Genomic DNA, 25,567 nt, shown 5'->3' on the forward strand with positions numbered 1-25,567 from the left:
CCCATGTTGTTATGAAAAACTATGCTGTTATGAAACTAAACAATGCTGTTAAGAGAAACTTTTCAATTCTAAGAACTGAATGTGGTAGTATGCAATGAAATCCCATTGACTAAGCAGGAGACAAACAACTGTTTTCCAGAGTAATTGTATGTATGGAAAGTCAATTAAAACACAGCAGTGTGTCGACAATATTTTTACCTACGACCGTTTTTAAACTAGCGGTTTCAGCTCAGTTCTTAGAATTGAAAAGTTTCACATAACAGCATTGTTTACTCACATAAAAACATAGTTTTACTTAACAACATGGGTAACGGACCAAACGAGGTTCAAGAGTTGAGAGAAAAGAAGTAAAATTGTAATGCTTCAAACTTATGTTTAAACATTTAATTGTTAACGATTGGTGTATTTAGTGATTGGTACAATGAGTCGTTGCATCAATGCCAGTGACAATGAAAGGTTTTAAACGAAAACATAACCTCTCTTAAAAGTTTTGGGTAGTAATTATTAGTAATTGAAAACCGGTCGTAGGTAATGTAGAGTACGCAACTCGCGTAAATAGGAGAAGTTTTAAGGCACTCGCCAAGGCTCATACCTTAAATTTCCTACTCGTGTCGTTAACACTATTTTTATGCGATTGTTGCGTCAACTACTATTTAAGTGTAGAAGAATATACCCAGATTCCATAAGTACAAATTAAACACATTAAGATGCTGAAATATAAACTCTAATACTGTACAAAAGCTTTCTAAAGTTCTCAAGCTAGGAACTTCATGAACAATATTCAGCCATAATTATCTCAATAAAGATTGAAACGGCAACTGAAATCTGACAATACACTCTCCGATGTGGCATGGGATTGTTCCAAAGTAGCTTCGGGAGTTACAGATGGGGATGTAATTATGAACTTTCAAACAGCATTGCTAATTTGTTTTCGAAGTAACTATGTTAGATTAATTTAATTCAGCTGGTGGCAGGTTAGATCCAACTGTACGAGGAAAGGTTTAATTTTACTTCACGGTTTTCAAAAAGTAAACGAAAGTCGTAAAGTAATAACATTTATTGAAGATCTTTTCTTTTGCACATTTGATATAAAGGAACAATTACATTTTTTTAAATTATGAGTGAACAGTGAGGATTTTGAAAAATCTTACTTAATGCGTTTGAAAATAGTTAAATCGATTTATTGAAAGTATTTTATTTTCATATAATATTTAGTATTGTTACTAAAATTTTTTAATCTTATCTTTTAATTGTACATTCATTTAATTTTTATTGAACTGATTTGATCATAATTCAACATTTTCTTTTCATTTATAAGGTGATTAAGATTTCTAATAAATACAACTATAATATCAATTGCATTGCTTCAAATAACTACCATGTCAATAAAAAGAGGTCCATAGGAAGTTTATTTACATTTAAATTTAAATCAGTTGTAAAATTACTACGGATCATTTTCATTTTGCAGTAAATACATACATTTATATCTTGTTATTCATCCCATTTCGTATTTCACTTAAGTTTTACAAATTATCAGCAATTAGGCTATCATGCTAAAAGATGTAGGAGAATTATTATTTAATTAAAAGCGGTGATCTTTGTCCACATAATCATCGTCATTATTATCGTTCGTATCTTTTGGAATCTGAATGGACCAGAAGAACACGTCTTGTTCAGAATCGTTATCGTCTTCAAGACTTAAATCCTCTCTAGAGTTATCATTAGGACGTTCAGGCTCAGGATCTCTGGCAGGAGGTTGCTGACGAGGCTTCTTCGTCTTCGGTTGACCATTTGGTGGATTTCGAGGCGCAACGTTATTACTCTTTCTTTTAAGATTTTCATCTTTCATCCGTCTTTTTTCTTGCTGACTGTCCTTGCTTGTTCGTCTCGGTTTACTCACATTATCTCTTTGACGAGTCTGTTCTTGTTGGTTCCTCTGAGCACTTCTCGTTTCTTGATTTCTTCCTGTGGTACTTCGTTGTGGGTTTCTACTTGGAACACTTCTGCCCCCGTAGTCATCGTAGTTGTCGTCATGATAATCATGGTAATCGTGATGATCTTGGGGATGACAGTCGTGATGACGATCTTGTTGACCATGATGACATGATTGTCTACGCTGAGGTCTACAGGATTGTCTCCGGTGACCTTGACCTCTATGACATCCTCCTCGTGACCTTCCTGATGACCTTCTGCATCCTCCACCACGGTGACTCTCCACCTGATAAGAAAACAAGCTTTGTAAGGGTTTTGTTGACAAAACTCATAAATGCGACAACATTTTGCTTACCTTCACCTTTAGAAGTAATGGTCTCATTACCCTTACGTTAAATATATGGCAACCGATACTTTTACGCAAACAAGAACAGTACCCTTTTGATACCTATTAAGTAAAGAAGGGATAATGTTTTGAATTAAAACATGTATGTGGTCTTTAAAAAATGTGACACATAAATTGCCAGAGAATAACATTTTATCATTTGGAAAGCCACATAGCTAATAAACAATGTTGTATTAAATATTTAATTATTAAAAGATTTATGGTTAAATCAGTTAAAAGGGCCTTAAATATCCAAAAAGTCACGATTTCACTTCTAATGTAAAAACATTAAAAAAGATTCTTTGCAAAAAAAAAACATAAAAGCACCTCGAACGATATTTTTGTTGGACGATACTTATCTCGATTGGAAAATCTGAACAGAAAATAATAATGATAATTAGTTGTGAATTGAAAGAACTAACTTAATATGATAAGGGATGTAAATAAGATGAACGTAAGCATACATTTAACTTTTTAGAACACTTGCGTTGTAATAAAAGTGTACAGTACAGTTTTAAAATGATAACAGAACCGTATACACATTAAAACATATCAGATTCACATTAGCAATTTCTATAAACATAACATAAACCTTACCACAAAGTGACGTATGAAATAGTACACAAAATTGGTAACTTACACATATGACCACAAAAGAAAGAATGAGAATAAAAGTTACTACTTTAAAGTTCATAATTTATAAATCTGACCATGAACTACATTTCAAGCAAAGCCGTAACCTGGATGTGTACGTATGTATGTATGTATGTTGAAAGCGTGAAATTGTTGATTTACAACAACAAAGAGCGAAGTGACACTTTGCAATTTGTTATGACTTTGCGTTACTCTTTGAACATAACGTTGACACCTTTTGAATAATTCAAAACTACTCACATACTAATGTGTCAAGACAGAAACAATTGTAAATGTTTATTTGTGAGACTACTTTTAGTTAACATCAACAGATTTAGCATATTTTATAATTTTTTTATTGAACCAGTAAGTTTACTAAGACCATTGCAAAAAATCACGAAATATTGTCAATATTTTCGTTTATACAGATTCAGTAAATGCTTATAAAACATCACCATTTAATACAATTTGAATAATAACAGCTGTTTCATTAACGGCAGTGTAAAGTGATCCATCTGGGCATAATGTAAACAGATCTAGGTAGGGAACATTAAAGGCCGGTAGGGCAGATACCCAAGGGAATTTACCTTGTTTCTCTTTTGATGGCTCATATACAGACCAAGAAATCTCTTTATACACCTCTATATTTATTCCATTTCCACGCCCAGCTGTTCTTTCAAATTAGCCAAAAGAATTTTGGAATATAGTAAATGAAATAAGTGGTATAAAGAAAATTCGTGAAAAACTTCCATTAAGTCTTTTTTATGAGAAATCCGATAAGGGCGGTATAAAAAAAGTAGCAAACTCGTTTAATAACTTTTTTACAAATGTAGGTAGGAATCTTGCCCAACGCATACCGCAACTGGCTGGACCTCCGCTGATTGACGATTCAGCGTTCAGAGTCAGACATGAGTTCCGGCTAGAGCCGGTCACCGACAGCCAACTTGAGTGGTGCATTAGGGATTTGCGTGGTGGATCTGCTCCTGGTATAGATGGAATTTCGGCGATTTTATTACAAAATAATATTCCGGCACTGATACCTCCACTCAAACACCTAGTTAATCTAAGCATTCTCTCAGGACAATTTCCTGACCGTTTTAAGATAGCGAAAGTAGTTCCTTCGTATAAATCTGGCACAAAGCAAGAGTTAAACAATTATCGCCCAATATCCCTGTTGAATGTTATGTCTAAGATTTTAGAAAAATGTGTCAAAATACAATTGCACTGTTATTTGGAAGATAATAATTTGTTATCAGAATGCCAGTATGGTTTTAGGAAGAGTAAAAATACTAGTGATGCTCTCTTCGCTATGAATAAATATATTTCGGAGTGTATTAACGGAAATGAAAAAGCATTGACTGTGTTCATTGACCTTGCAAAGGCATTTGATTCCATTGATAGAAATATTCTTTTAAATAAAATGGAATGCATCGGAATTCGTGGTTTGGCCCTAAAATGGTTTAGTAGTTATTTGAATAAACGAAGCCAGTTAGTTTCTATTAACAACAATTTTAGCGATATACGTGAAATAGACTATGGAGTTGTCCAGGGCAGTACGCTGGGACCATCCCTTTTTTTAATTTACATAAATAATTTAGACAAACTTCCAATCACAGGAAAGCTCTTTTTATTTGCCGACGACACTGCAGTTATATTCAAAGGTAATACTTGGGACCAAACATTCAATGTAGCGCAAACAGATATGTTCCTTATTCAAAAATGGTTCTCCCAAAATGTATTATCAATGAATGTTTTAAAAACAAAATATATGCCAATTTTCCTCAGACAAAGTAGTAAGCCTCCCACCAACCTCAGACTAGTGATGCATGTTTGTGGAGATCCAGGTGTCTCTACCTGTGGTTGTTTACATTTGGAGAGAGTAGATCATTACAAGTACTTGGGAGTGATATTGGATAGTAGGTTAAGATGGGAACCCCATATTGAATATTTAAAGACAAAACTTAGGAAATTAATTTATGTTTTTAGAAACGTTCGCGAAATTCTTAACATCAATGAAATAAAAATGTTATACTATGCATTTGTCCAATCAGTACTTCAATATGGAATTATAGTATGGGGAGGAGCTAGTAGCAATATTTTAAAGCCTCTGTTTGTCATACAAAAACTAATTATTAAAATAGCTTTTCAATTCAACAGGCGTTTCCCTACAAATGTATTATTCAAAAACACTCAATTACTTTCGGTGCGTCAACTTTTTATCAAAACTTTACTTGTATATACCTACTCTAATCAAGATTTGATAGTGACGCCAATCACACATAACTATTCCACCAGAGGAGCTGTAAATGTAGGTATGCAGGTACCCCGAGTTTTCAAGTCTGCAAACCTTACTAATGCTTTTTATATTGCGAATTTTTTGTATAGGAATATACCATCAGAGATTAGAGATCTACAGGTATCTCTTCCAGTTTATAAACGTTCGGTAAGCAGTTGGCTGTCGGAGATTGGGCTCGATCAGTCTGAGACACTTATCGGTTCAGTATACAATACCTAACAATAATTATACACAAGTACAACAAACAATATTTAGCGTACATATATCAGTAACTGCAACTCCATTCACTCGACTACCTTTTATTTAGCATTAACTGTTCCTGTAGCTGTCTCATAGCTTAGTTGTAAATAGTATTTTGATTAATTTAGTTTTAATTTTTTAAGAATATTTCTAATTTGTAATAGAGCTCGTCCCGCGCACAGGTCTTTTACGGCCTATGCGGGACTATTGTTCGTATTTTGTACATGTATATATTGTAAACATTTTTGGAAATAAAGCAGATTTTGATTTGATTTGATTTGATTAGTGGAGATAAAAAACCTGTTATTTTCCTTCATAAGAGTAACATGGGAAGTGAATTATAATGTCACTTGGCAGAGCCCCAAGGGCATTTACTTCGTTTCTCTTTTGATGGCTCATCTACAGAACAAGACCTTTCTTTAGACACCTCTACCAAGTTTCTATGCCCAGCCGTTCTCTCAAATTATTGGAGACAATGAGAAACAGTTTCCAATTAAATACTGTATATAGATTGTTTAAAAAATATTTCATACATATTAACACATACAGTTATTTTTATACTGAGTGCTAATATAACATAATATAAAACGACTGAACTACTATTATTGTGAAGAAAAAACAATAGATCGAAAACTGGCAAATTTCTTCCTCTTCCTTAGACCCCTTCAGGAAAAAACCTTGCAGAACACTTTTCAGGAAATTTTGATTTTAGTTGTTACCCTGAAATGTAATGAATGATCGGGGTAGTAATAATAATAATAATCGGGGGAAGGGGTCGACATATTATACAATATGAAAGTTTTTTGTTGAATGAATACAAGTTTAATAAAGCAACAAGTATTATGATCAGTAGTTTTTGGGCAACAGGTTTCCATATTTATAAAATTTTGCATTCAAGAAAATAGATATAGATATATGTATTAACCTTTTTATATTAATAATAAATATAGGGAGTATTATAAGACGTTTATAGCATTATTAGAATATTAAAATTTCTTTTAAATGTTAGTCTTAAAATATTGATAATTTTACTTTAACGACGGGGAAGGCCTTAAACAAGAAGTTACTGCTTACAGTTTGATACGAGATGACATAAGAAACCTGCGTCATCAACTCACTTTCACTTTTAAAACTAATTGTTCATTAGGTGCAATCACGTTTGATCACTAAGCAGCGCACTGTTAGACATCTAGATGAAGGTAAACAAAATCACACTTGTGTTGATCGACAGCTCTTTGGTCTCGTAACCTCACCAGCGCTTTATCTTGTGGGTAAAGTAGTTTTGATTGTTTTCAATCCAAAAGTGTATAAACTACTAGCTTAAGACATTGGTTCACTATACTAACTAATAGACTCTTAAAAAGGGCTAATTAGTGTTAATAAGTTTTGACGCTCTATTAGTTTTCTTTCATCATTAAACTCATAACAAAAACCGAAGGTTATGTTTTGTGATCAAATAAAAAAAATATTGGTGAGGTTCTCATTTTGAATTTTATTAAAACCAATGTTAACAGTCCTTTATGAAGATGTAAAAAGTAATTTATAGCTATAAATAAGTGTTGTATAAAGACAAGATCTTTCTGGCATCACGTTTGGGCAGCATTTTTAACTGTCAAATTATAATCAAATGACCCACAAAAAATTAAACTCAAAATACTTAAGTAATGAAAATCTAAAAAAACCTTCATGCGCTTATGCAACTTATGATATCTATCATATTGGTTTTAAAAAAAAAATGAGGGGAAATTATCTCTAAATATCCCTAGTTAATGAACAATAACCGAAATATTAGTTTGCCATGTAATAATAATCAAAAGACGTTGAACGGAAGCAATAACGCAGGTTCACAAAGCAGCTACAATCAAGATTGCTTTTTATTTCTCTCAGTAAATATAACTATTTAAGCAATCTGGTCAAACATTTGTACGGAAGTAATACGTTTGTAGGAAGGATTGAGAGAAAGAATGGAAGGATATTGTTTAATGTACATTTGTCAAAGTAGTATTAATAGAAATTTTTATTTATTTTGTTCATTAAATTCTGATAATATTCACGGTAAAAAATTGTTGTCGTGTGTTTGATGGTTTTTGAGGCTTAGAAGTGCTATCACAAGTTACTAATCAGTCTTTATTTTAATAGTGTAATGGACAATTTGGGTTTTAGTGTTATATAAAATATAGGGGAAAACTTTAAATAAAAAAAATAACAGAAAACCCCTACTGACACTACGTAAATGTTAGGTTTTTAATAAATATCGTTTTTAAAATCACTTATTCAAATTTACAATATGTATAATATTTCTAACTTATGGCAAAATCAAATAGAAAAAATAAATAAAAAACAAACAAAAAACTGTAGTTTTAACTGGTCTATGTACACTTTTGCAGGGAATAACAATTTGAAATAAGTTAGTAGTTCATATCAAGTCTCGTTGGCAACTTATGTTGTTACCAAAAGTTTCATGATAATTAAATGACTAATAAACCTTGGGACCCTCTCCTATTGGTTGCAATTTCACTTGTAATTCAAACAGATAATTACAGATAACCATCTTAAAATAATGTAAATAATAAAGAATACTTTTTTACTGTTTTTGAAACTTTTACTGTTTTTGCAGGCTTGACTTTGTAAAATAAAATTCAAATTAAACATCCTCAATCTTTCTTAACATGTAGGGTACAACCTTGTAAAAAAGCAAACTCGAGAAGGCCAACACGAATAAAACCATTTTTTAAAGTTAAATTTATGTGATGGTGACTTTAGGCTATCCTAGAAATTATTATGGACATTTCGCAACAAACATTTCGTTATTTGTGAGAACGTCTAAAAACTTCTTTAAAACGTTGTTCTTCTTCTTACTTGATGTTGTCACGTAAGCGAATCATGGTGAAAAATGTCCGCAATGATGTTAGATTAATAATTTTTTTTACACCATAATCTGATCTATAACCCAAAATTTCTTTGAATCCACTTTAAAATTTCATTGTCTTTACAAAACATAATCTTTCTAATTTTAAATCCAAACATTTGAACATCCCGAAATGAATATTCACAACAATTGTATACTGTATATACAACTGGTAAGAGAATTAAGAGTCTGTAGGTTTAACGACACAGCCGTGACACATCTTGACATTAACTAAGGTCAATGATGTTGTCAGACAAACATGTTTGTTCATAGGTTATGTCTGGTTGCTGAACCTCTTTGAACCCGGAGGGGATGTGGTCCACACTGCTACTTCTGGTCTCCGCCATCCTGTGTGTAAGTATCGTATGGAATTTGAAAGTGTGCTATAGGTAAATGATTGTGTTATAAATTAGAAAGTGACCCTTTTTGATAATATGGGTTAATGAAAAATATCTATATAAAATACCTTAGACAGTCCATCCCCATGTTAAAGATGTAGCAAGTTTTTAAATCAAATTCGTTGTAGTTGATGTGAGCCACCGACAGATTGCGCTGATCTAAGTTGCTAATTTCTGTCAAATAAACGATGTGTTTACCAAGTCAAACTGATACAACGCCCCATTATGTCTTATAGCAACTGTTAAAACCTATAAACTATGTCAGCAACGAAAAATAAGGTGGAAAACCGAATTTTAGACATTAGCGCATTCTGTGACTGGCTCACACAACTACATTCTTTTTTAGTGAAAATTTGGTGACAGCTGGTCCATAGAGATGGAAGGTATATTTCTGTATTTAATACTTTGATTGACCAACGTTAACAATTACTAACCATCTTAACGTATAGGGATTTAATTTATTTGAAAGTTACAAAACTAAATAAATATTATGTTTATAATATATAAACTAAAACAACATGTTTTTTCAGATTTCCACATCACGTCCTTTGGAATTTGACTTTTTACGGATAATAATATAACTGTATGCTACAAACAATTAAACTAAATAGTTAAATGATACTCTCTTTCTCATAATGTTTAAGGTACTCTGCTAAAACACAAAGCAGATTTTAAAATTAACTTTTTCAAATTACTCAATAACTTGGTCCAAACAACGTTATTGTTGTATCTTTCAATTGCAATATCGCTTTATCGATTTCTTGTTCAGTTCTTGTTCTTGTTCACGACGGTGAAGTCTTCGCAGTATTTTTGTTTCTTTAACTAATATGATGGCTTCCAAGCTGTTATTTTATTTTGGATGCAGATGGTTTAGTTTTTGTTTTAAATATTTTTTTTTTAGCATGAATAAAACGTTGACCTTATATTTACAATATGGATCAAATAATTATGAATATGTATACTTTCACTTTTTATAGAGTTCCTTTTATTCAAAACTTAACCTCTGCCAGCACAATGATATTTTTCTTACTACTAAATTTAAATAAACAAAACTTTAGGTGGAAATATATAAGCTACATGTGTAATATATAATATACTGTTATTTTATCGTCTATTGGATTGATGATTTCACTAGTTAAATTGGTATTTTGGATTTTACTATAAAAAACACATTTAATTTGATTGCAGGTAGTACAGGCGCACCAATGTCCACCCCGTGGAGATTACAAGCTGGCCAGTCCACGAAGCGACTGTGGCTACATACAATGTTGTAACGGCAGAGGACGCTGGTGCAACTGTCCAGAAGGCTACTACTTTATAGAGAAGAGACAATGTTGTGTGCCCAGGTAGGTGCACTAAATATCTTGACGTATTCAAACCAGTTTAACTTGAGCAGAGCTTACACAATTTTAACATCTAACATAGTCGTAAGTCAAGAACGCTAACCAACACCCTCATAACCAACATTAGGCTTGATTCCTATCCAAGTAATAATACAAAATTGGGGGGTTCATCACCCAATGAAGAGTCCAGATAAAGTTACATTATCTGGTCTCCCATTGAAGACGAAAAATTATAAAATAGCTTTGCAACATACAAATTAAAACAAAAGTGGAAATATGTTCTCAATATCAGTACTTTATCCGTAAAAGACAAATTAACAAGAGTAATCTAACAGCTAATTTCTCATTTTGCTACCTAACAGGGAAACCACAACAGGTGCGTATGTAATCACAAACATAGGTAACATTTTTCTAAAAAAAAAACAAAAAAACAAATGTAATCAAGCATAGTAAATAACTTTGAAATTATCTGTTTCTAGCAGCTACTAACACTTAGAATTTAATTTTACCAAATATTAATGTTTACCTTCTGACGTTCCTATTCACCGCTAATTTGCGACACTTTTCGTTAACCCGCTGAAATTTTCAGATATCCGCTATAGCTTCGGCATACAATAATATAAAACAGCCTTTACATACAATTTACACACATAGATACATTAAAAAATATCCCGTATCGTTGTCACAGTGGCCACATTTTACGTACGCACGCAATTAATTATTGGGAACGACTCATGTTTACGTTAATATTTATGACAAAGCTTTAGTGGATGACTAATCATCACAGTTTCGAACGAGTCGCAAAATAGTATCAAATAGGAACGCCAGGAGGTAAACATTGATTGTGCAACAAATAATTTATAGATTCGTTTCAATATTGTTAGGTATCTAGTGTTGTAATTGTCCTAATTTTAAGGTGCAGTAGAAGTTCATCTTGTGGAAGATCTACCACGAAGAGGCCCCAGAATAAGAGCGGAAGTGGTAGCAAAAGTGGCGGTGGAAGGACTGGAGGTGGTGGTGGTGGTGGAGGCGGGGGTGGCAGTGGAGGTGGAAGCGGAGTTTCTAGCGGGGGCGGGAGCGGCTCTGGGGACTATCACTGGTAGACTATAGAGACCTACCAGTCAGTTAAAGTCTATTGTAACATGACTGATTAATAAAGTGACAACATTAGTTTGCTTTGTTACAAAAAAATAGCTCTTTCATCATATATTGTGAGATCTTGGACGTTTTATGCTATTAGGTTATTTTGGAGGTACTGTAATCTTTTAATTGTTTTTATTATTTTACTATTTTAAATTTTCTTCCGATGAAATTACGTTTAACCGTAATTTGAGTTTTATTTGAGCTGAAAATTCAATACACGAGATATAAGTAATTGGGAATAGAAAGAATGAATTGAACATACAGGAAAAAGCATAATGGAAATAAGACTTTATCATGTACCCAATGTTCAGACCCTATACCAGTTTGAGATACACAACACCGTAATGATCATTTTAACTTAAATCAAAAGATTTTACCATCCAAAAATAATAATTACGGTCTTAAGAAATAAAATGGGAAATAACGAGAATACAATAACTTAATAATTACTGAAATAAGCTCATGGGGCTAGGTTTAGGTGAGCACTTTTATATTAAAACAGATAATCAAAATAGATGAGATTGATTGGTGATTTAGGTAGGCCTACTATACATAATTTTAAAATAATATAATTATACTCATTTGAAATGTTAATTTTTCATATTTCAACTGTGTAGCACAAACAGTTTGATTACCAAGGAAATGGTAACTTTACAACGATACCATGTACGTCCAATCATGAGATGTCACAAGACAACATACAATCGATATAATGAACAATTATAATTACTGTAAAGGTCCAACGAGTTACATTAACTTATAATATTATTTTAAGTGTTGTTTAGAATTTATATGTACAAAAATCTATAATTTGTATCGGTACATTCAGAGTTGAACCCATAATTCACTTATCAAAGCAAACATATTCAAAAAATATTTTTTTTTTGTAGATGATGAATACCTTGATGAGCCTCTATGTGCAATTTGTTCACACCTGGTTATACAGTATTTCATATTCTGTCACGTGTTTAAACAAAACTGAAACATCACTTTAGCAGCTTTTAACTAAAAAAATAACAAAAACTTCATAATAACTAAGGTAATAATGTTTAGGTACTATTGTGCACACGAAATAGTTAAAACGTATAATAAATAATAAGTAACCACGATTATGTTCACTAAATAAGAAATAAGAAAGTTAATATTTCGTCTCAAAGGTAACATTTTCTTAAACAACCTAACACTTTTCGTTCAAAGCGAACTTTGAAATAATATGATTATAAATCGCCCAGCAACTGCAATGCCTAATGAAAAGCCCCTTTCAAGAAGTATCATTAGCAACACTTTGTAAAATATTATCAGGTTTCTGCTTTTATTTTCCTTTTATTCCAAAGAACAAATGTTTTTCTCGATATACCGACTAATTTTTAACTCGATTACTAACTAAAACAAACTTACAATCTTTATAACAGAGTATTAAAATTATCATCACAAATGCTTATCCACAGAAAGAATTATAATATACGCATAGCATATGTTTTAGTATAGATTTGTTTGTCTCGTGATGTATAATTTTAAAGAGTTACCAATGCTTGCATATAAAAAAAAAATACCATAGTGAATGAATAGGGTACAAATTACTGTACATGTTAGAATATTTCCTTTAATAATATTTCTAATAGGACGTAACATTTGTGGCTATCTTTTGTAACAATATTATCGTGAGTTTAAGAGTTGTATATAGTAAATCAATAGTCAGTTATAGATTCAGAATAAATGTTTCAGGGACATCAAGTGATAGTTATTTGGTTTTTTCCTTTTATATGTTGTCTTAAAAGTACTTCATGTGCAAACTATTTCGTTCCCTCAAGTCTATTATACAAAGTGCTACGCTACAACATAAATTTCCTGCAGGCCAGGCTGCTAATTAACTTAAGACATATCTATAAGACATCTCTCAGGGCGAGCTTTTGTGTGGAATTAATCTATTATCCTCGTATCTCAAGAATTATCTTCATATACTACTCGGATCTGAAATTCTTGTGATATAATGATAAAATATTCTTTTGTTTATTAAATATATGCATTATCAATCGAAGCATTGTTTAAATGTACTGTATATACGCACTTAAATAAACTTTGGATTAAATTAATTTTTAGTTGGTCAGCATAAAAGGTACACGTTAAAATAGCTTCACTACTGTAACAATAATGTTACTGAGTCTTACTTTATTGTAAAATTAACCATTGATGATTCGAATTTTGATGTCATTGCTTTCATACCAAAATCACAAAGGATTTTTATAGGTCCTATTATCAATCAAGAGGAACTGTCCTGTATAAACAATTCATAAAAAATAATAATGACAAACTTAAAGTCAATCACAATATTTATTTTTCGTGCATGATCAAGAGGAAATTTCATATAACTCTGGGACATTGATCCATCTGCAATTTAAACTTTGATTCAAAAGGACAATCGTCAAATATATACTCTAAATTAGAGAGGTTTTCCAGAGTTTAGCATAATGCTGTAAACTATGTTACAAACAATAGAAACTTATAAAATAAACTACATAATTACATGCCTTTAACGGATAATTACTAGTACCTCAAATGCATTTATGAAGTAACTTATATCATACTTCCAATTTATTCAAAGTTATTATGTTTTTTGACGGAGTGGAGGTGGCTTGGTAAAAATATATTTGGTGTTACGTTTTAACAATAAAAAAGTAGGGAATCACCTAATTATTGTATATCTCTTTATGTATATAAATACTTTAAACACGATTGTTTCCAATATAGTCTTGATACGGCCTATTGTTACTGTTATACAAATCATCTATTGTAGGTCTTGGTCTGTTTTCTCCATTCCCAGATCCTCCACCGTTATAATTTTGATCATTACCCTGAATTGGCCAAAGATACCCTTCATCGGAAGGATTCAGGTATCCACTATCTTGGTCAGGGTGATTTTGACCTTGATTCGAAGGTTTTTTATTCTGGCCGTTCTGTCCCCCATAGTTATTGTTATTTGGGGTGTTCCCACCAATGTTATCGTTGTATTGATAGTTGTCAGTTGGTTTGCCATTTTGATTATTGACGTCACACTTGACGTTGTAGGGCCAATCACATACGTTTATCTTCGGGTTAAACCATGTTCCTGGTCCACAAGAGAACTTGACTGGTTGTCCATGGTCGCACTTGTAGAAGTGGTCACAGGATGATGGGTCCCTCATGAATTCTCCATCAATACAAGCTGTCACAGAGTCAACTGCAACATACTGTTTATAGTTGGTTAGCTAATTGCCGAAGTTAGGTGTTTTATAATGAGGTCTTCACTGTTCATGTGTTTTAACTAGAGTTGGCTAGCTGTTAGCAAACATGAAATCACCCGACCTTAACATTATTACCAAATTAAATTATTATAGTGTAAACACCTAACGATTTAAGTTGCCCAAACTCTCCATTTTGAATTTACCATATTTTGGTATATATAGAAATTAGTGTTAAACAATATTGGTCAACGTTACAGAAATGTTTCTAAGTTTCTTAAACTCACAAGTGGAATTCCGATAATTGCTCAAAAGTCAACAACCTTTAACCTTTGACGTAATATAATCAAAAGTTAGACACTATGTTATTTTCATCACTGGTTACAGCCTACACCTGAGAAACTACCTTTGCTATGCACAAACTATTTTCTTATTAAGACCTGTTTAGACGTTTACTATTATAATATAAACGGTAATATAGTTCGAATCACGTGCCTTACATAGGCTAATGAAGATCGGTAACTTCAGACTATTACAAACTAATAGTGTCTTAGTAGGGATTGCACCTTAATTAGATGGGTTATTCTTGGAAAAGTAAACTAAATGCACTAAGATAGCCTGAGGCTTAAATTTCATGTTAAATATTCTAGAAAGTTTGACTTTGACTGGTCATTCAGCTCGACTTTCTCGTATAAATCGCCAGTTACGATAACGCTTACTATAAAAAGTTATGCATACACGTGTTACACAGTTACGTTTTTACTTTTTATCAGTTTGCTGTTTTCATGCTCGAACTGCCTGTGGACACAGCTTAATTAATTTCAGTTGAATATGAAAAATGTTAAAGCCTTGACTATTAGATACTGAAGTAGACATACCATCTACATGGATTGGCTGTGACCAAATGTTTATTAAAAAAGAACATAATTATGTGAACGAGTCACAGAATACGCTAGTTTCTAAATTATAATTTTACCTAGTTTTTTGTTGCTGACTTGGTTTATGGGTCACAACAGTTGCTATAGCTCTCAATAAGCATCTCCTTCGGTTTGACTTGGTTGAAATTTGTGTATTCAAAGAAATCAGTAACATACTTCAGCACAATATTGTCGGTGGCTCACATCAACTACAAAGATTTGGACATTTAAAAAACTAGTGACAACTTTAACATCGGTATAGAATGTCTAGTTGTATCAATAGTCAAAGGTTAAACGATAAACAAAATTATTGAATACAATATTAACATTTTTAAGACAAAGCTTAATACTTATCAAAAGCCGAAGAAAAGTTTGCATTGTGCTAGCAGAACTAAGGTGGTTAAGAAAAAAGAATTCACCGTAAGTTCGGGTATAAAGCAATATTACTTTATACAGCCGTGAAAACAGTTCTGTTTATAGCTTTACGAGTTCCCTTAAAACTCAGTTTTCATTGAACAACTATACAATTCTTTGTTATACTTTACTTAGAATAGAATTTCTTGGAACCATAGTTAATTGTGTAAGATGTATAAAGAGAAATTTCTATATTCGTGTTTTAAAGACACTAAGTGAAAACGTAAATTCTTATCATTCCGAGTGAGGCATAATTATTATGCTTGTTTTTAAACCAATAAATATGTCTCCATTCGAAATCTTTAATACAATCTAACGTGGCACATTTATTATACAATACGAAGGTATCAATCTCAGTAAAACTAGTTTTAAAAAGTGCTGTAACTGTTATTAACTAGAATAATTACCAGAATGAAAGACGCAGTATACAAGAAGACTGTAGACTTCATGGTATGATGATTGACGCGTGAATGCTATGTCACCTTGAACAGTTTAAATGGCAGCAGTTACTGTCAAAAATGTTTACAACTCTACAGAGGTGTAAACATGTCTTGCACGAATGTGTCGTCAAGGCAGACAAAACGTATACAACAATGGAACAATGACTTTTCAAGATTATGTAAAAATCTTATTATATCCCCTTGGAGGTATAGCCTATTAAGAGTGTAATAAAGCCCTCCTATTTGAAAACAAAAAAAAATCAGTGATATAATCGTGATAAATTTTATTTCGGACAAACATTTTATATTTCTAAAACTGGTTCTTACGACTGTTTCACTAAAGGAATTAAAAATAATATAGAATTATCAACGTTGTTAAATACTGGTCATGAAACCAGAGTTGTAGTCAGTAGATATTTAATAAGAACGGAAATAATACGTGATTTGAGCTAAAAATGAAGATAGGAAATATCTATTTATGAAACCAACAACCCCTGTAACTGTTATCTTCACCTGTTATGGATGCACTTAGACGGATTGTTGGGATAATAGTGTTTCATAAACAGGTTCAAAATGTCTTGTATGATATATACCGTTGTACGTAGCCTAACCACCCACGTGAGATGTATTGCACACTCATCTACAGTCGGTATCGGTTATATGGGAAGTTTACTAAATCCAAGTACCGTATTTTGATTTGGAGAGTGATCCTGTCCGCATTTAAGAAAGTAAAAAAAAACATTAAAAGGTGTACTAATACACAAACCCAGCCAAAGCTAAAGAAATCGTAAAAAAATCAAAATTGATTCAATAGTTTTTTGATTATTCGGAATGAAATGCTCTCGTTGGTTAAATATTGTATTCCCAAAAACATTTTTTGTCAAACAGTGAGATGGTTTGATTGAATACACGTTTTCAACCAATGTTACAATGTTGCTAATGCTACCAAATGGTACATTGTATTTAGTAGGTACCCAGAGGAAAAGGGATTTCGACACTAAGCTCACTAACAACATTAGGTAAGCTTTGAAGCATTAAACTATTAAATGAGCTCCTCGTGTCTAAAGTACGTGACTTCAAAACTTCCAAATAAGATAAGGTAAGTGTAAAACCATGTGGTGTGTGCTCTTAGTGTCAAACTGTTACTATCTGAATGAGTAATTAGTTACTTTTATGCCTTTTTGAAGCAGTCGCAAAGGCGAACCAATAGCTGAATGCGTACCCGTTTGCTCTTAGAGATTATTAATTAGAAATATCACTAAATCCAAAATTTTCATAATTATTTTAAACTCTCCATCATTTCATGTGATAAGGAACTGTCCGTGGCTGATCAAAAGGCTTAGTACAAAAACTTTGTATTAAAATCTGGTCATAGCCAATGACAGGTAATATATTACCCGGAATCCGATTGGAATTATCGGTAACAATACGATACATTGATTTGAATCACATCTAAATTCTTGCCTATCTTTACAAAGTAAGATGGATCTCTCTGATCTAAAAACTTTCTTCTTTACAGGAAACTTCCAGTTAAGTCCATATACTCTGTTTTTTGTCTGACGTATATTACTTCATGACTAAAACGTTGATACGCTAAATTACTCTAAAATGTGTAATTAGTATCAATATTGGAAATTAAAATGCGATATTTCAAAATACGTTTTTATTTTTGTATCTAAAAATTAAAATTCTTTGAACTCTCAACATATATTAGCTATACATCTGTAAAATATAATATTTATTTCATACATATATTTGTGAATATGTGTAATTTTGTTAATTACTAGCATGTCATATCAAATTTGTAATATGTATACATATGTTGGGATTGGGATGGTACTAACAATGAAATAAATTATAGCAAAACTTTACAAAAGGGGTTTGTGTGGAAAACCATAAAGTCGTCTTTTGTATAAAGAAATACGTATTTTGAAATTGAGATGACTGAAAATGACATCAACAATATAAACAAACTTGATATTGAAGCAATTTAAAGGACACTTCAGAAGCCCTGAGGTATGAAAAAGTTATGTTTACGGCTAGACATAATATGGTTCCTTTGAGCTATTAAATGTCTAGTATAAATAAGCAATTTTAAATTGTACATGTTAAACTAAACCTAATTACCACAATATTAAGAACAGTACTTTTAAACAGTGCTTTTTTGTGTTGGTATTCAATGTTTATGGGTAATAATAATAAATAAATACCTTATATAATCCTGACTCTAGGTCAAAGTATATGCCTCCTAGAAAGATCACATTGTAAATTATAATACAAAATACTAAGAATAAACAATATTACTTCGAATAAACCATAGTTTTGACAATACATTTATATTTTATATTATGAACCTGATGATTTGTTAGTTTATTTTATAAACTTACTCAATAACGAGAAACTATTGAATTAACGGGTGATTGCATATCACCAGAAAACAGTTTTTACCAAACATACTATGAATTGAAAAAAAAAAATTAAAACGTAGAACGCATGAAATACAAAATTCATTAACCGTTTTCAATAAACTGTTAATATGCATAACTTCATCATATATACCTATAGAGCTATTTTTTTTGAGGAAGTAAAAATATGTTACGTACACACGATACAAACCATTGTCAATGCATTTTTAATAAATACACCATCGTTCCATTATTTACACGTGATTTATTAAAATTAATAAATTCAGACGTAATTATGAATACGACTATTTCATAAACGTGTATTATGAAGTTTCATATTCACTTTTGGCTGTAACTTATTTTACGTAAGAAAATATGACAAACAAAAGAATCCAACTATTGCCAATATACACTTGTTATGAAACACCAATAAAGACATTGAGGGGACGAGCTAGCTTGACACTGGTTATTACAGGTCTGCCACTGCAACAACAACAACACCTGTTGGTAACCCTGTCAACCAGGTCAGGTGTGAACGAGATATGTTCACAAAGAAAATGATACTGAAGTAGAAGATTCTATTACAGATATTTTTTAAATCTAATCTCACAATCAAATTAGTTTTTAATGCTTCATTATCAAGCGTCAAACATTATTCTCCGTCACGCAGGCAAGAGATGGTCAGTTTTCGTATTTTTTGGTGTTGTTGATTATTAAGTAAAGCACATTAATACTTATGAGTAACCCTGAATCAACCCCACCAGCGAGCTAGCCTAGTGGTTAGGGCGCGGGACTTCGGTCCCTTAAATCCCGGGTTCAAATCCCGCCAAATCACCAATGGATTTTATCTAAGTGATAATGCTATGTCTAGCCTGAAGTAAAGTGAAAAACAAACCCGGGCTCGTGCCTAGCGTCTTAGGAAAAAAAAAACAATATTAAACCACATTGTTTGATAACTTTATTTACTGTCATTTTTCTATCTCAAGAAAAACTTAAATTACAGTTTTTCAATCGTTTACGTGGAAAATTTTTAGGTACCCAGTTAAATTAATCCAACTTCAACAACTAAGCCAACCAGTTGCATTTCTAGGACATATACATTTTTTGCAGTTTTGGGAATATACTAGACTCTGGAGATGAAATCAATACATTTAAATCTAAATTATTAAACGTAATGTGATGTTGAATACTCATAAAAAAAAACTAGGTTTTAAAAGATAAATATGGAATTGAAACTTATCATCCTACTAAAAGAAGTTTTAAATATTGAAAGAATAATACGAGGTCTGAGGATAAATTGTTCCAAGGGGAAATTACCATTCGTAACTTTTCTGTTAACGAATGTTGAGTGAAGATTACAATACTGGCGTAGAGGCAAATTCACGCTCATATTTTCCTGTTTCAATTTACAAATTAGTTTAATTTAAACAAGTGAGAACCACTTATTCAGAGACATTAGGGTTGGTTATAATTTCGTTTTATGTCACTTAATATTTCAATGAGAACAGTTTGTCACTTAAATACTGAAGTGTACATTATACATAAAGTGGTTTTTAACTCCTTGGTTTATAGTTTATAGTTTGAATAAGTAATTTTTAGAGAAATGTATTTTATTATTATTAGCTGGATCAAGGCGAACATAAATCAAATGAACTGGACACATTCAGTGCAGTGTATTGGAAATGGCAGATATAAAGAGATCAACTCTTTGAGTAAACTCGAGAAGATCTGCAGCTAAGTGGCAGACTTCAATATCAAAGCAGATCTGGTATTGCTGTCTCTGACCGGAAAATAACTTCTAAATCATAAACAATGGTACAATATAAAATATTACAGTTAGAGCGAAATAAGTGGTTTGGTAAACTTGTTTTAGCTCTACAACCTGTAGTGTTTGATTTTAACTTTGTGTTATTATGGGGAAATATGTAACATTTCAAGGTATAACTTTTCAGTACTTTGGCAGTGGAGACGCCATTTCAACGATTAGATGTAATGCATATAATAGTTAAAATGTATAGCGGTAGAGTGCGGAACTTTGGCCCCCGTAGTCCTAGGTTCAGATCCTGACAGTTACTAATTAGTTTTATCTATGTGATAATACCAGAAACAGCTAGGCCTAGGCTTAAGTCATGTGAAAAACAATCCCCGACAACACCATTCTAAAAAAGTGTTTCCTGAATTTTTATGACCACCTGAAAATGCATCGAAATAAGGTGTGAGCCAGATCAGTACTAAAATCAGCTTTACATCTGTTGCAATTTACTGATGGAAATTGCAGGAATCAGGGTCAAACAAACTGCATCGTTTACTCAGATTAGTAGTCCACCGCAATACCAACTGACACACTGATTTACCAACCTATATATTTTGTTCTTTATGCTATACTTTATATGTAAAATGAGTATCAAAACCTGTTTACACAGCATTGCAAGGTACTGCATTTTATCCTTATTATAGTCTATGGTAAAAACTATAATATCTGAAACTGTTGTGGCTGTAAATAAAAAAATGTTTCTGATCAACTTTGAAAAAACAAAATCTCATACAAAATAGTAAGGATTCCTATGTTGTAATTTCTAACTGACAAAAACCAGGAGACTGTTAAAATTTAATTATATTTATACCCGTGTATAGTTGATATGTAGGCTAAATGACTTTTCTAACAATATATAACAGTGTTTTTCTAAATGTAGTACCGTACTTCAAACGATGACTTCACCTCGTTTCGGATTGCTCTGTCATTTTGAGCATGGCTTATCTAAATGGGTCTCAGGAGCCAGTTCATGAGTTGTTTTGGCAAGAGTTTTGACAACAACAGTGATAACGCTAAGTTTCCTCACCTTTTACGAACAAAGGCTTCAGAGGGTTTCTTCTCTCAGTTGCTGCTGAACGGCTCTTTTACCTCATTTCAGTATCTGAGGCCTCAAGATGGTGCCTCTTCTCTTTACACTCGTTGTACTAACATGGGTAAGACTTATCATAACTTTAATTGGAGGGCAGAGTTTGTGTATTTTATATTATGTGAATTATATTTATTCAGTAAAATATTAAAGGAAATTTTCGTAATGGTTATTTTAGGTTAAACGTCATACTATACTACTGCTACTGCTATAATACTATACGATTAAGTAATAAGTGAAAAAAACGGGGCGTATTTCAACCAAAAAATTAATGCTGGTTTTGAGAGATCCTCCGGATTCGTTTTTACTGTTCAAGCTGTGTTTGAACAAGAACCCAACTAAATAATTAATCGTTCTGCCTATCTCCAGGATCGCTTTAAAAATATTTAGGAGTTTCTAAAAAATACTGGTGTATCAATATAAGTAAATTACGAATAACATAATTTTATTCTAAAAACAAATTTATATACTAAAAACTAAATAAGCCACTTAGTAGTTCCAATAGTTTGTTATGTATTTTATCTTTTTATAAATCTATTAGTTTGTTTGAAATTATTGATAGTATCGTCAAAGATTAAAGATAGTTGTGCATTGTTAGCGCGTTAACATCGGATTAATGCGGATTTTTCTACTTATCTAAAATAGTAGCCTAAAAAATATTTTCACTAAGTTTTTCTTTACAAGAGCTTATTTGATTTAGAGAAACAAATAAATATGCATAAATTACATTCAAACTAGTATTGGAGAGTTAGCGGATAAATGCACTAATTAGCTTTTAATGAAACATAATGATAATTTTGAAATGTACAGTTTGGTTGAGTAAACATACAGTATAAGGAAAGAAGAAACATTTTTAAACATCCTGATAGTTAAAAATACCACTGAAAACACTCAAAACTAATAGTGTTTATATATTTTAATTTTCGACTAGTAGGCTACCTTGCAAATTTATTCCGCAGATCGTTCAACGATATAACTCATCCAATACCTCAGTGAAATGAAATAGTACTTGGACTCTCCACTTTTCCAATGTTTTAATGAAACATAATAATTTTGATTGGTTCACTTATCTAGAATAAAATTTAAATAATATGTGCAGGCCCCTCAGACGAAGACAACATTCTCTGAATCGAAGCCCCCATTTAAAGAAATCCCCACGGTCATTTTTGTCCATGGCAAAAACAAAACTCGCAGCATATATTTTGAAATAGCACTAAAATGGTTTTTTACCATCTTGTTAAAATTTCAGAAAGGTTATGATTGAAATGTTACAATTTGTATTAAAATCCAGATTAAGTCACCACTTTTCTACAGGAAATAAAACGCTGTATAACACAATAAAAATGATAGTATTGAATCGCTTATTGCGGAAACCCCATAACCAAAATTTTATTGCAGTGAATTTCAATTTGTACATTATTAATATACTCAAAAGTCAAAATTTAAACATTTGTTTTATTATGGAATTTCTGAAATATACGATTCTTTCATAACTTAACCAGGCTTATTCCACGTAAAAATGCTTTACAGCTCTAAGCTAATTCTTTCCCAAAAGAAATCAGACTTTGGCAGTTCCCATTGTTCGTCGGATCTTTTTTCTAAACTATTAATAAGTGTTGATGAGAGCCGTAGGGAATTTGTGGGTAGAAGCAGGAAATTACTGTCAAACTGACAAACTTCAACTTTCAAGTTGAGAAGGTGAACGATTTCAAAACCTGTGACGTAAAGTCTACAATTGTCAAAAACTATTTTGCTCTAAGACCTTAAGTGAATTTATCTTTTCTTTTATTATTACTACTATGATGGTCGTATTACATTGCCTTAGATTAGTGAACATAATTTAAACCCTTACTTAACATCCTACTTAATGTTTCACATGGTACAAAACTAATGACGTATACAAATAGTGGTTGTGAAATACTGTCGGAGAAATATACAATTGAGAGAAAAGTTAAAACTGGCATGTGTTTTATCTGCACCTATTTTCTGGTTTATATTGTCAAACGTTTTTATTAGATTTCTACATTTTTGATATCAACTAAAACAATACTTTAAAAAATATTTAGAAATAGAAAATGAATATCGTATGAAACATATAACTATATAATATAGAAGCATTCAAATATATTAAGTCCAATTAAAATGTAAATATTATACAATTAAATTTTTCCTGGGTTACCTTCGTACTAAAGTGGAAAAAAGCAAACCGGAAACTATTTTAAAATATAAAATTAATGCTTAAAATGTTTATACTGGTTTAAAAAATGTGGGTTGATGAAGCTAGGAACAAAAATACATGTAAATTTAAGAAGTAAATAATATAACTTAATTTGCTTATACAGTTTATCACATAACAATTGGCTTCTTCTTTTGTTTTAGATCCAGCCGTCGACAGAAGCCGTCTTCTGCAAACCAAACAGCAAATACGTCCATCCTCTGAACTGTTCAAAGTTCATAATGTGTGATTCATCAGGCAACCCAAGGGTGTTCATTTGTTCAAAAGGACTTCACTACAACGCCGAAAAGACCGCTTGCGACTGGCCTACAAATGCGAAATGTACTCTGGACAGCCCTGTAAACCATCCAACTGCCAAGAAAACAGTGAAAGGCACACCAGATGATAAATACAGTGTTAATAGTAACAAAAAATCTAAAACCTCTGATTCGAACCAAAATACGAAAGACATGAATTACAGAGCAAATAAAAATTCGAATTTAACGTACAGCAGTATATTGCAAAAACCATTGAGTGCTAAATCTATTTCAAAAGGCAATGACAATTCTCCAGCTAACAAACACGCAATGTCCAAGATTAAAACGGGCACTAAGACAATCAAAGCAGAGGGTATACAAAACAAAGCTATGGAAATAAACATAACTCAAGAAGGTAAACACACCAAAACAAAGGATGAATTGCCAAAAGAGGCAGCAAAAGGTTCACCTGACATTAAAAATACACCCCTCAGTGCTTCTGAAACCAAAGAGCCCAGTAAAAGTAAAGTGAAACTGGAGAAATTTCAAATCGGTAAAAAGGGTGTAAAAATAAATGATGAAGGCAAGTCTGTATTAATTAAAAAAGATAAAACTGAAACTCAAGAAAATAAAAACACAAGCAGTGAAGATAAATCCAAGCACACTTCTGAAGGAAAATCTAAAACTTCTGATACAACACATACTATGATAAAGAGGCAAGTAAAAGATGAAACTAAAGCTATCCAGACAGAAAGGAATCCCACAAAGATAAACACGAAAGACAGTTTAGAGAAAACTAAAGACTCAATTGAAGATAAAAATGAAGATGTAAGCAGAACTAAAGAACAAAAATCCGTGGAGCAAAAGGATGAGAAAAAAAGTGTAGAAGAAAGTATTGGAAACGTTGAAACAACTGGTGAACAAGAAAAGGTCGAAAAAGTTAACTCTAAACAAAAATCCCTTATATACAGGAATATATATATAAAGCCTTCAAAAAACCGTCGGATAACTGATATAAAAACTACGACAGAAGAATCAAAATCAACTTTATACAATGATTCAAAATCCAACCCAGAAACTACCATTGAAGATTATACAGAGTCCAACAAGAGTTTTAGTAGCATTGACAACTCTAATAACACCTATGATGACAGCCATATAGATAATAAATTCGCTTTGGTAATTTTAGGTTCTTATGCCGATATGTTTGGATACGAGACAAATTCAACTGCTACTAACGGGACCAAAGAGAGTACACCTGGAACTGGCTCAGCTTTTGAAAACACAACTACAACCTACGTAACACAACCTCCCAAATGAATTTATGTATTGATATCTAACTGTTATTCAAGGCGAAACAAGTGGAATAATGTTTCAAGTCTGTTGGAAACACTGGACGGTATGTACTCTCATTATAACTCGTATTCTCACTGTAAAAAATTAAATTAGTTTTTATCATTTTACTATTGTGTATTTTACTGAACAATAATTGTGAAGCTATGCACTATGTATCACATTTAAAA

At 32.0% G+C, this 25,567-nt stretch overlaps 4 protein-coding genes across 5 annotated transcripts; 2 read left to right on the forward strand and 2 right to left on the reverse strand.

Moving 5' to 3' along the window:
- Positions 1–1,473: 1,473 nt before the first annotated feature.
- On the reverse strand, positions 1,474–3,091 carry LOC129004250 (nuclear speckle splicing regulatory protein 1-like). The gene is made up of 2 exons (XM_054432740.1): positions 2,958–3,091; positions 1,474–2,218 (listed from the first exon to the last, which is right to left on the reverse strand). The coding sequence occupies exons 1-2, from the start codon at positions 3,009–3,011 to the stop codon at positions 1,583–1,585; spliced, it is 690 nt and encodes a 229-aa protein (XP_054288715.1). The 5' UTR covers positions 3,012–3,091; the 3' UTR covers positions 1,474–1,582.
- Positions 3,092–6,698: 3,607 nt separating this feature from the next.
- Positions 6,699–11,368, forward strand: LOC129004441 (loricrin-like). Of its 2 annotated transcripts, none has more exons than XM_054433025.1 (4): positions 6,699–6,757; positions 8,668–8,748; positions 9,981–10,138; positions 11,052–11,367. In XM_054433025.1, the coding sequence occupies exons 2-4, from the start codon at positions 8,707–8,709 to the stop codon at positions 11,236–11,238; spliced, it is 387 nt and encodes a 128-aa protein (XP_054289000.1). In that variant the 5' UTR covers positions 6,699–6,757; positions 8,668–8,706; the 3' UTR covers positions 11,239–11,367. The 2 variants fall into 2 exon arrangements, with proteins under 2 accessions (XP_054289000.1, XP_054289002.1); XM_054433027.1 differs by lacking the exon at positions 6,699–6,757 and adding an exon at positions 6,844–6,924 and having other exon boundaries at positions 11,052–11,368.
- Positions 11,369–12,865: 1,497 nt separating this feature from the next.
- Positions 12,866–16,324, reverse strand: LOC129004440 (GATA zinc finger domain-containing protein 4-like). Its single transcript, XM_054433024.1, has 2 exons — positions 16,235–16,324; positions 12,866–14,505 (listed from the first exon to the last, which is right to left on the reverse strand). Exons 1-2 carry the CDS (start codon positions 16,274–16,276, stop codon positions 14,002–14,004), a joined length of 546 nt encoding a protein of 181 aa, XP_054288999.1. The 5' UTR covers positions 16,277–16,324; the 3' UTR covers positions 12,866–14,001.
- Positions 16,325–21,522: 5,198 nt separating this feature from the next.
- Positions 21,523–25,364, forward strand: LOC129003712 (uncharacterized). The gene is made up of 3 exons (XM_054432009.1): positions 21,523–21,639; positions 23,952–24,960; positions 25,234–25,364. Exons 1-3 carry the CDS (start codon positions 21,601–21,603, stop codon positions 25,362–25,364), a joined length of 1,179 nt encoding a protein of 392 aa, XP_054287984.1. The 5' UTR covers positions 21,523–21,600.
- Positions 25,365–25,567: the final 203 nt, after the last annotated feature.

Source organism: Macrosteles quadrilineatus, unplaced genomic scaffold (genome assembly GCF_028750875.1).
Source record: "Macrosteles quadrilineatus isolate MER2022 unplaced genomic scaffold, UCM_ALF_1.0 Scaffold_9__3_contigs__length_116548681, whole genome shotgun sequence".
Classification (NCBI taxonomy): domain Eukaryota; kingdom Metazoa; phylum Arthropoda; class Insecta; order Hemiptera; family Cicadellidae; genus Macrosteles; species Macrosteles quadrilineatus.

Coding starts and splice junctions, on each gene's coding strand:
- LOC129004250 (XM_054432740.1), bottom strand. CDS start 3,011: ATGAACTTTAAAGTAGTAACTTTTATTCTCATTCTTTCTTTTGTGGTC. Junction 2,219..2,957: donor TTTCTTTTGTGGTCATATGT/GTAAGTTACCAA, acceptor TTTTCTTATCAG/GTGGAGAGTCACCGTGGTGG.
- LOC129004441 (XM_054433025.1), top strand. CDS start 8,707: ATGTGGTCCACACTGCTACTTCTGGTCTCCGCCATCCTGTGT. Junction 8,749..9,980: donor TGGTCTCCGCCATCCTGTGT/GTAAGTATCGTA, acceptor ATTTGATTGCAG/GTAGTACAGGCGCACCAATG. Junction 10,139..11,051: donor AGACAATGTTGTGTGCCCAG/GTAGGTGCACTA, acceptor CCTAATTTTAAG/GTGCAGTAGAAGTTCATCTT.
- LOC129004440 (XM_054433024.1), bottom strand. CDS start 16,276: ATGAAGTCTACAGTCTTCTTGTATACTGCGTCTTTCATTCTG. Junction 14,506..16,234: donor ATACTGCGTCTTTCATTCTG/GTAATTATTCTA, acceptor AACTATAAACAG/TATGTTGCAGTTGACTCTGT.
- LOC129003712 (XM_054432009.1), top strand. CDS start 21,601: ATGGTGCCTCTTCTCTTTACACTCGTTGTACTAACATGG. Junction 21,640..23,951: donor CACTCGTTGTACTAACATGG/GTAAGACTTATC, acceptor CTTTTGTTTTAG/ATCCAGCCGTCGACAGAAGC. Junction 24,961..25,233: donor TGGAAACGTTGAAACAACTG/GTGAACAAGAAA, acceptor TGGTAATTTTAG/GTTCTTATGCCGATATGTTT.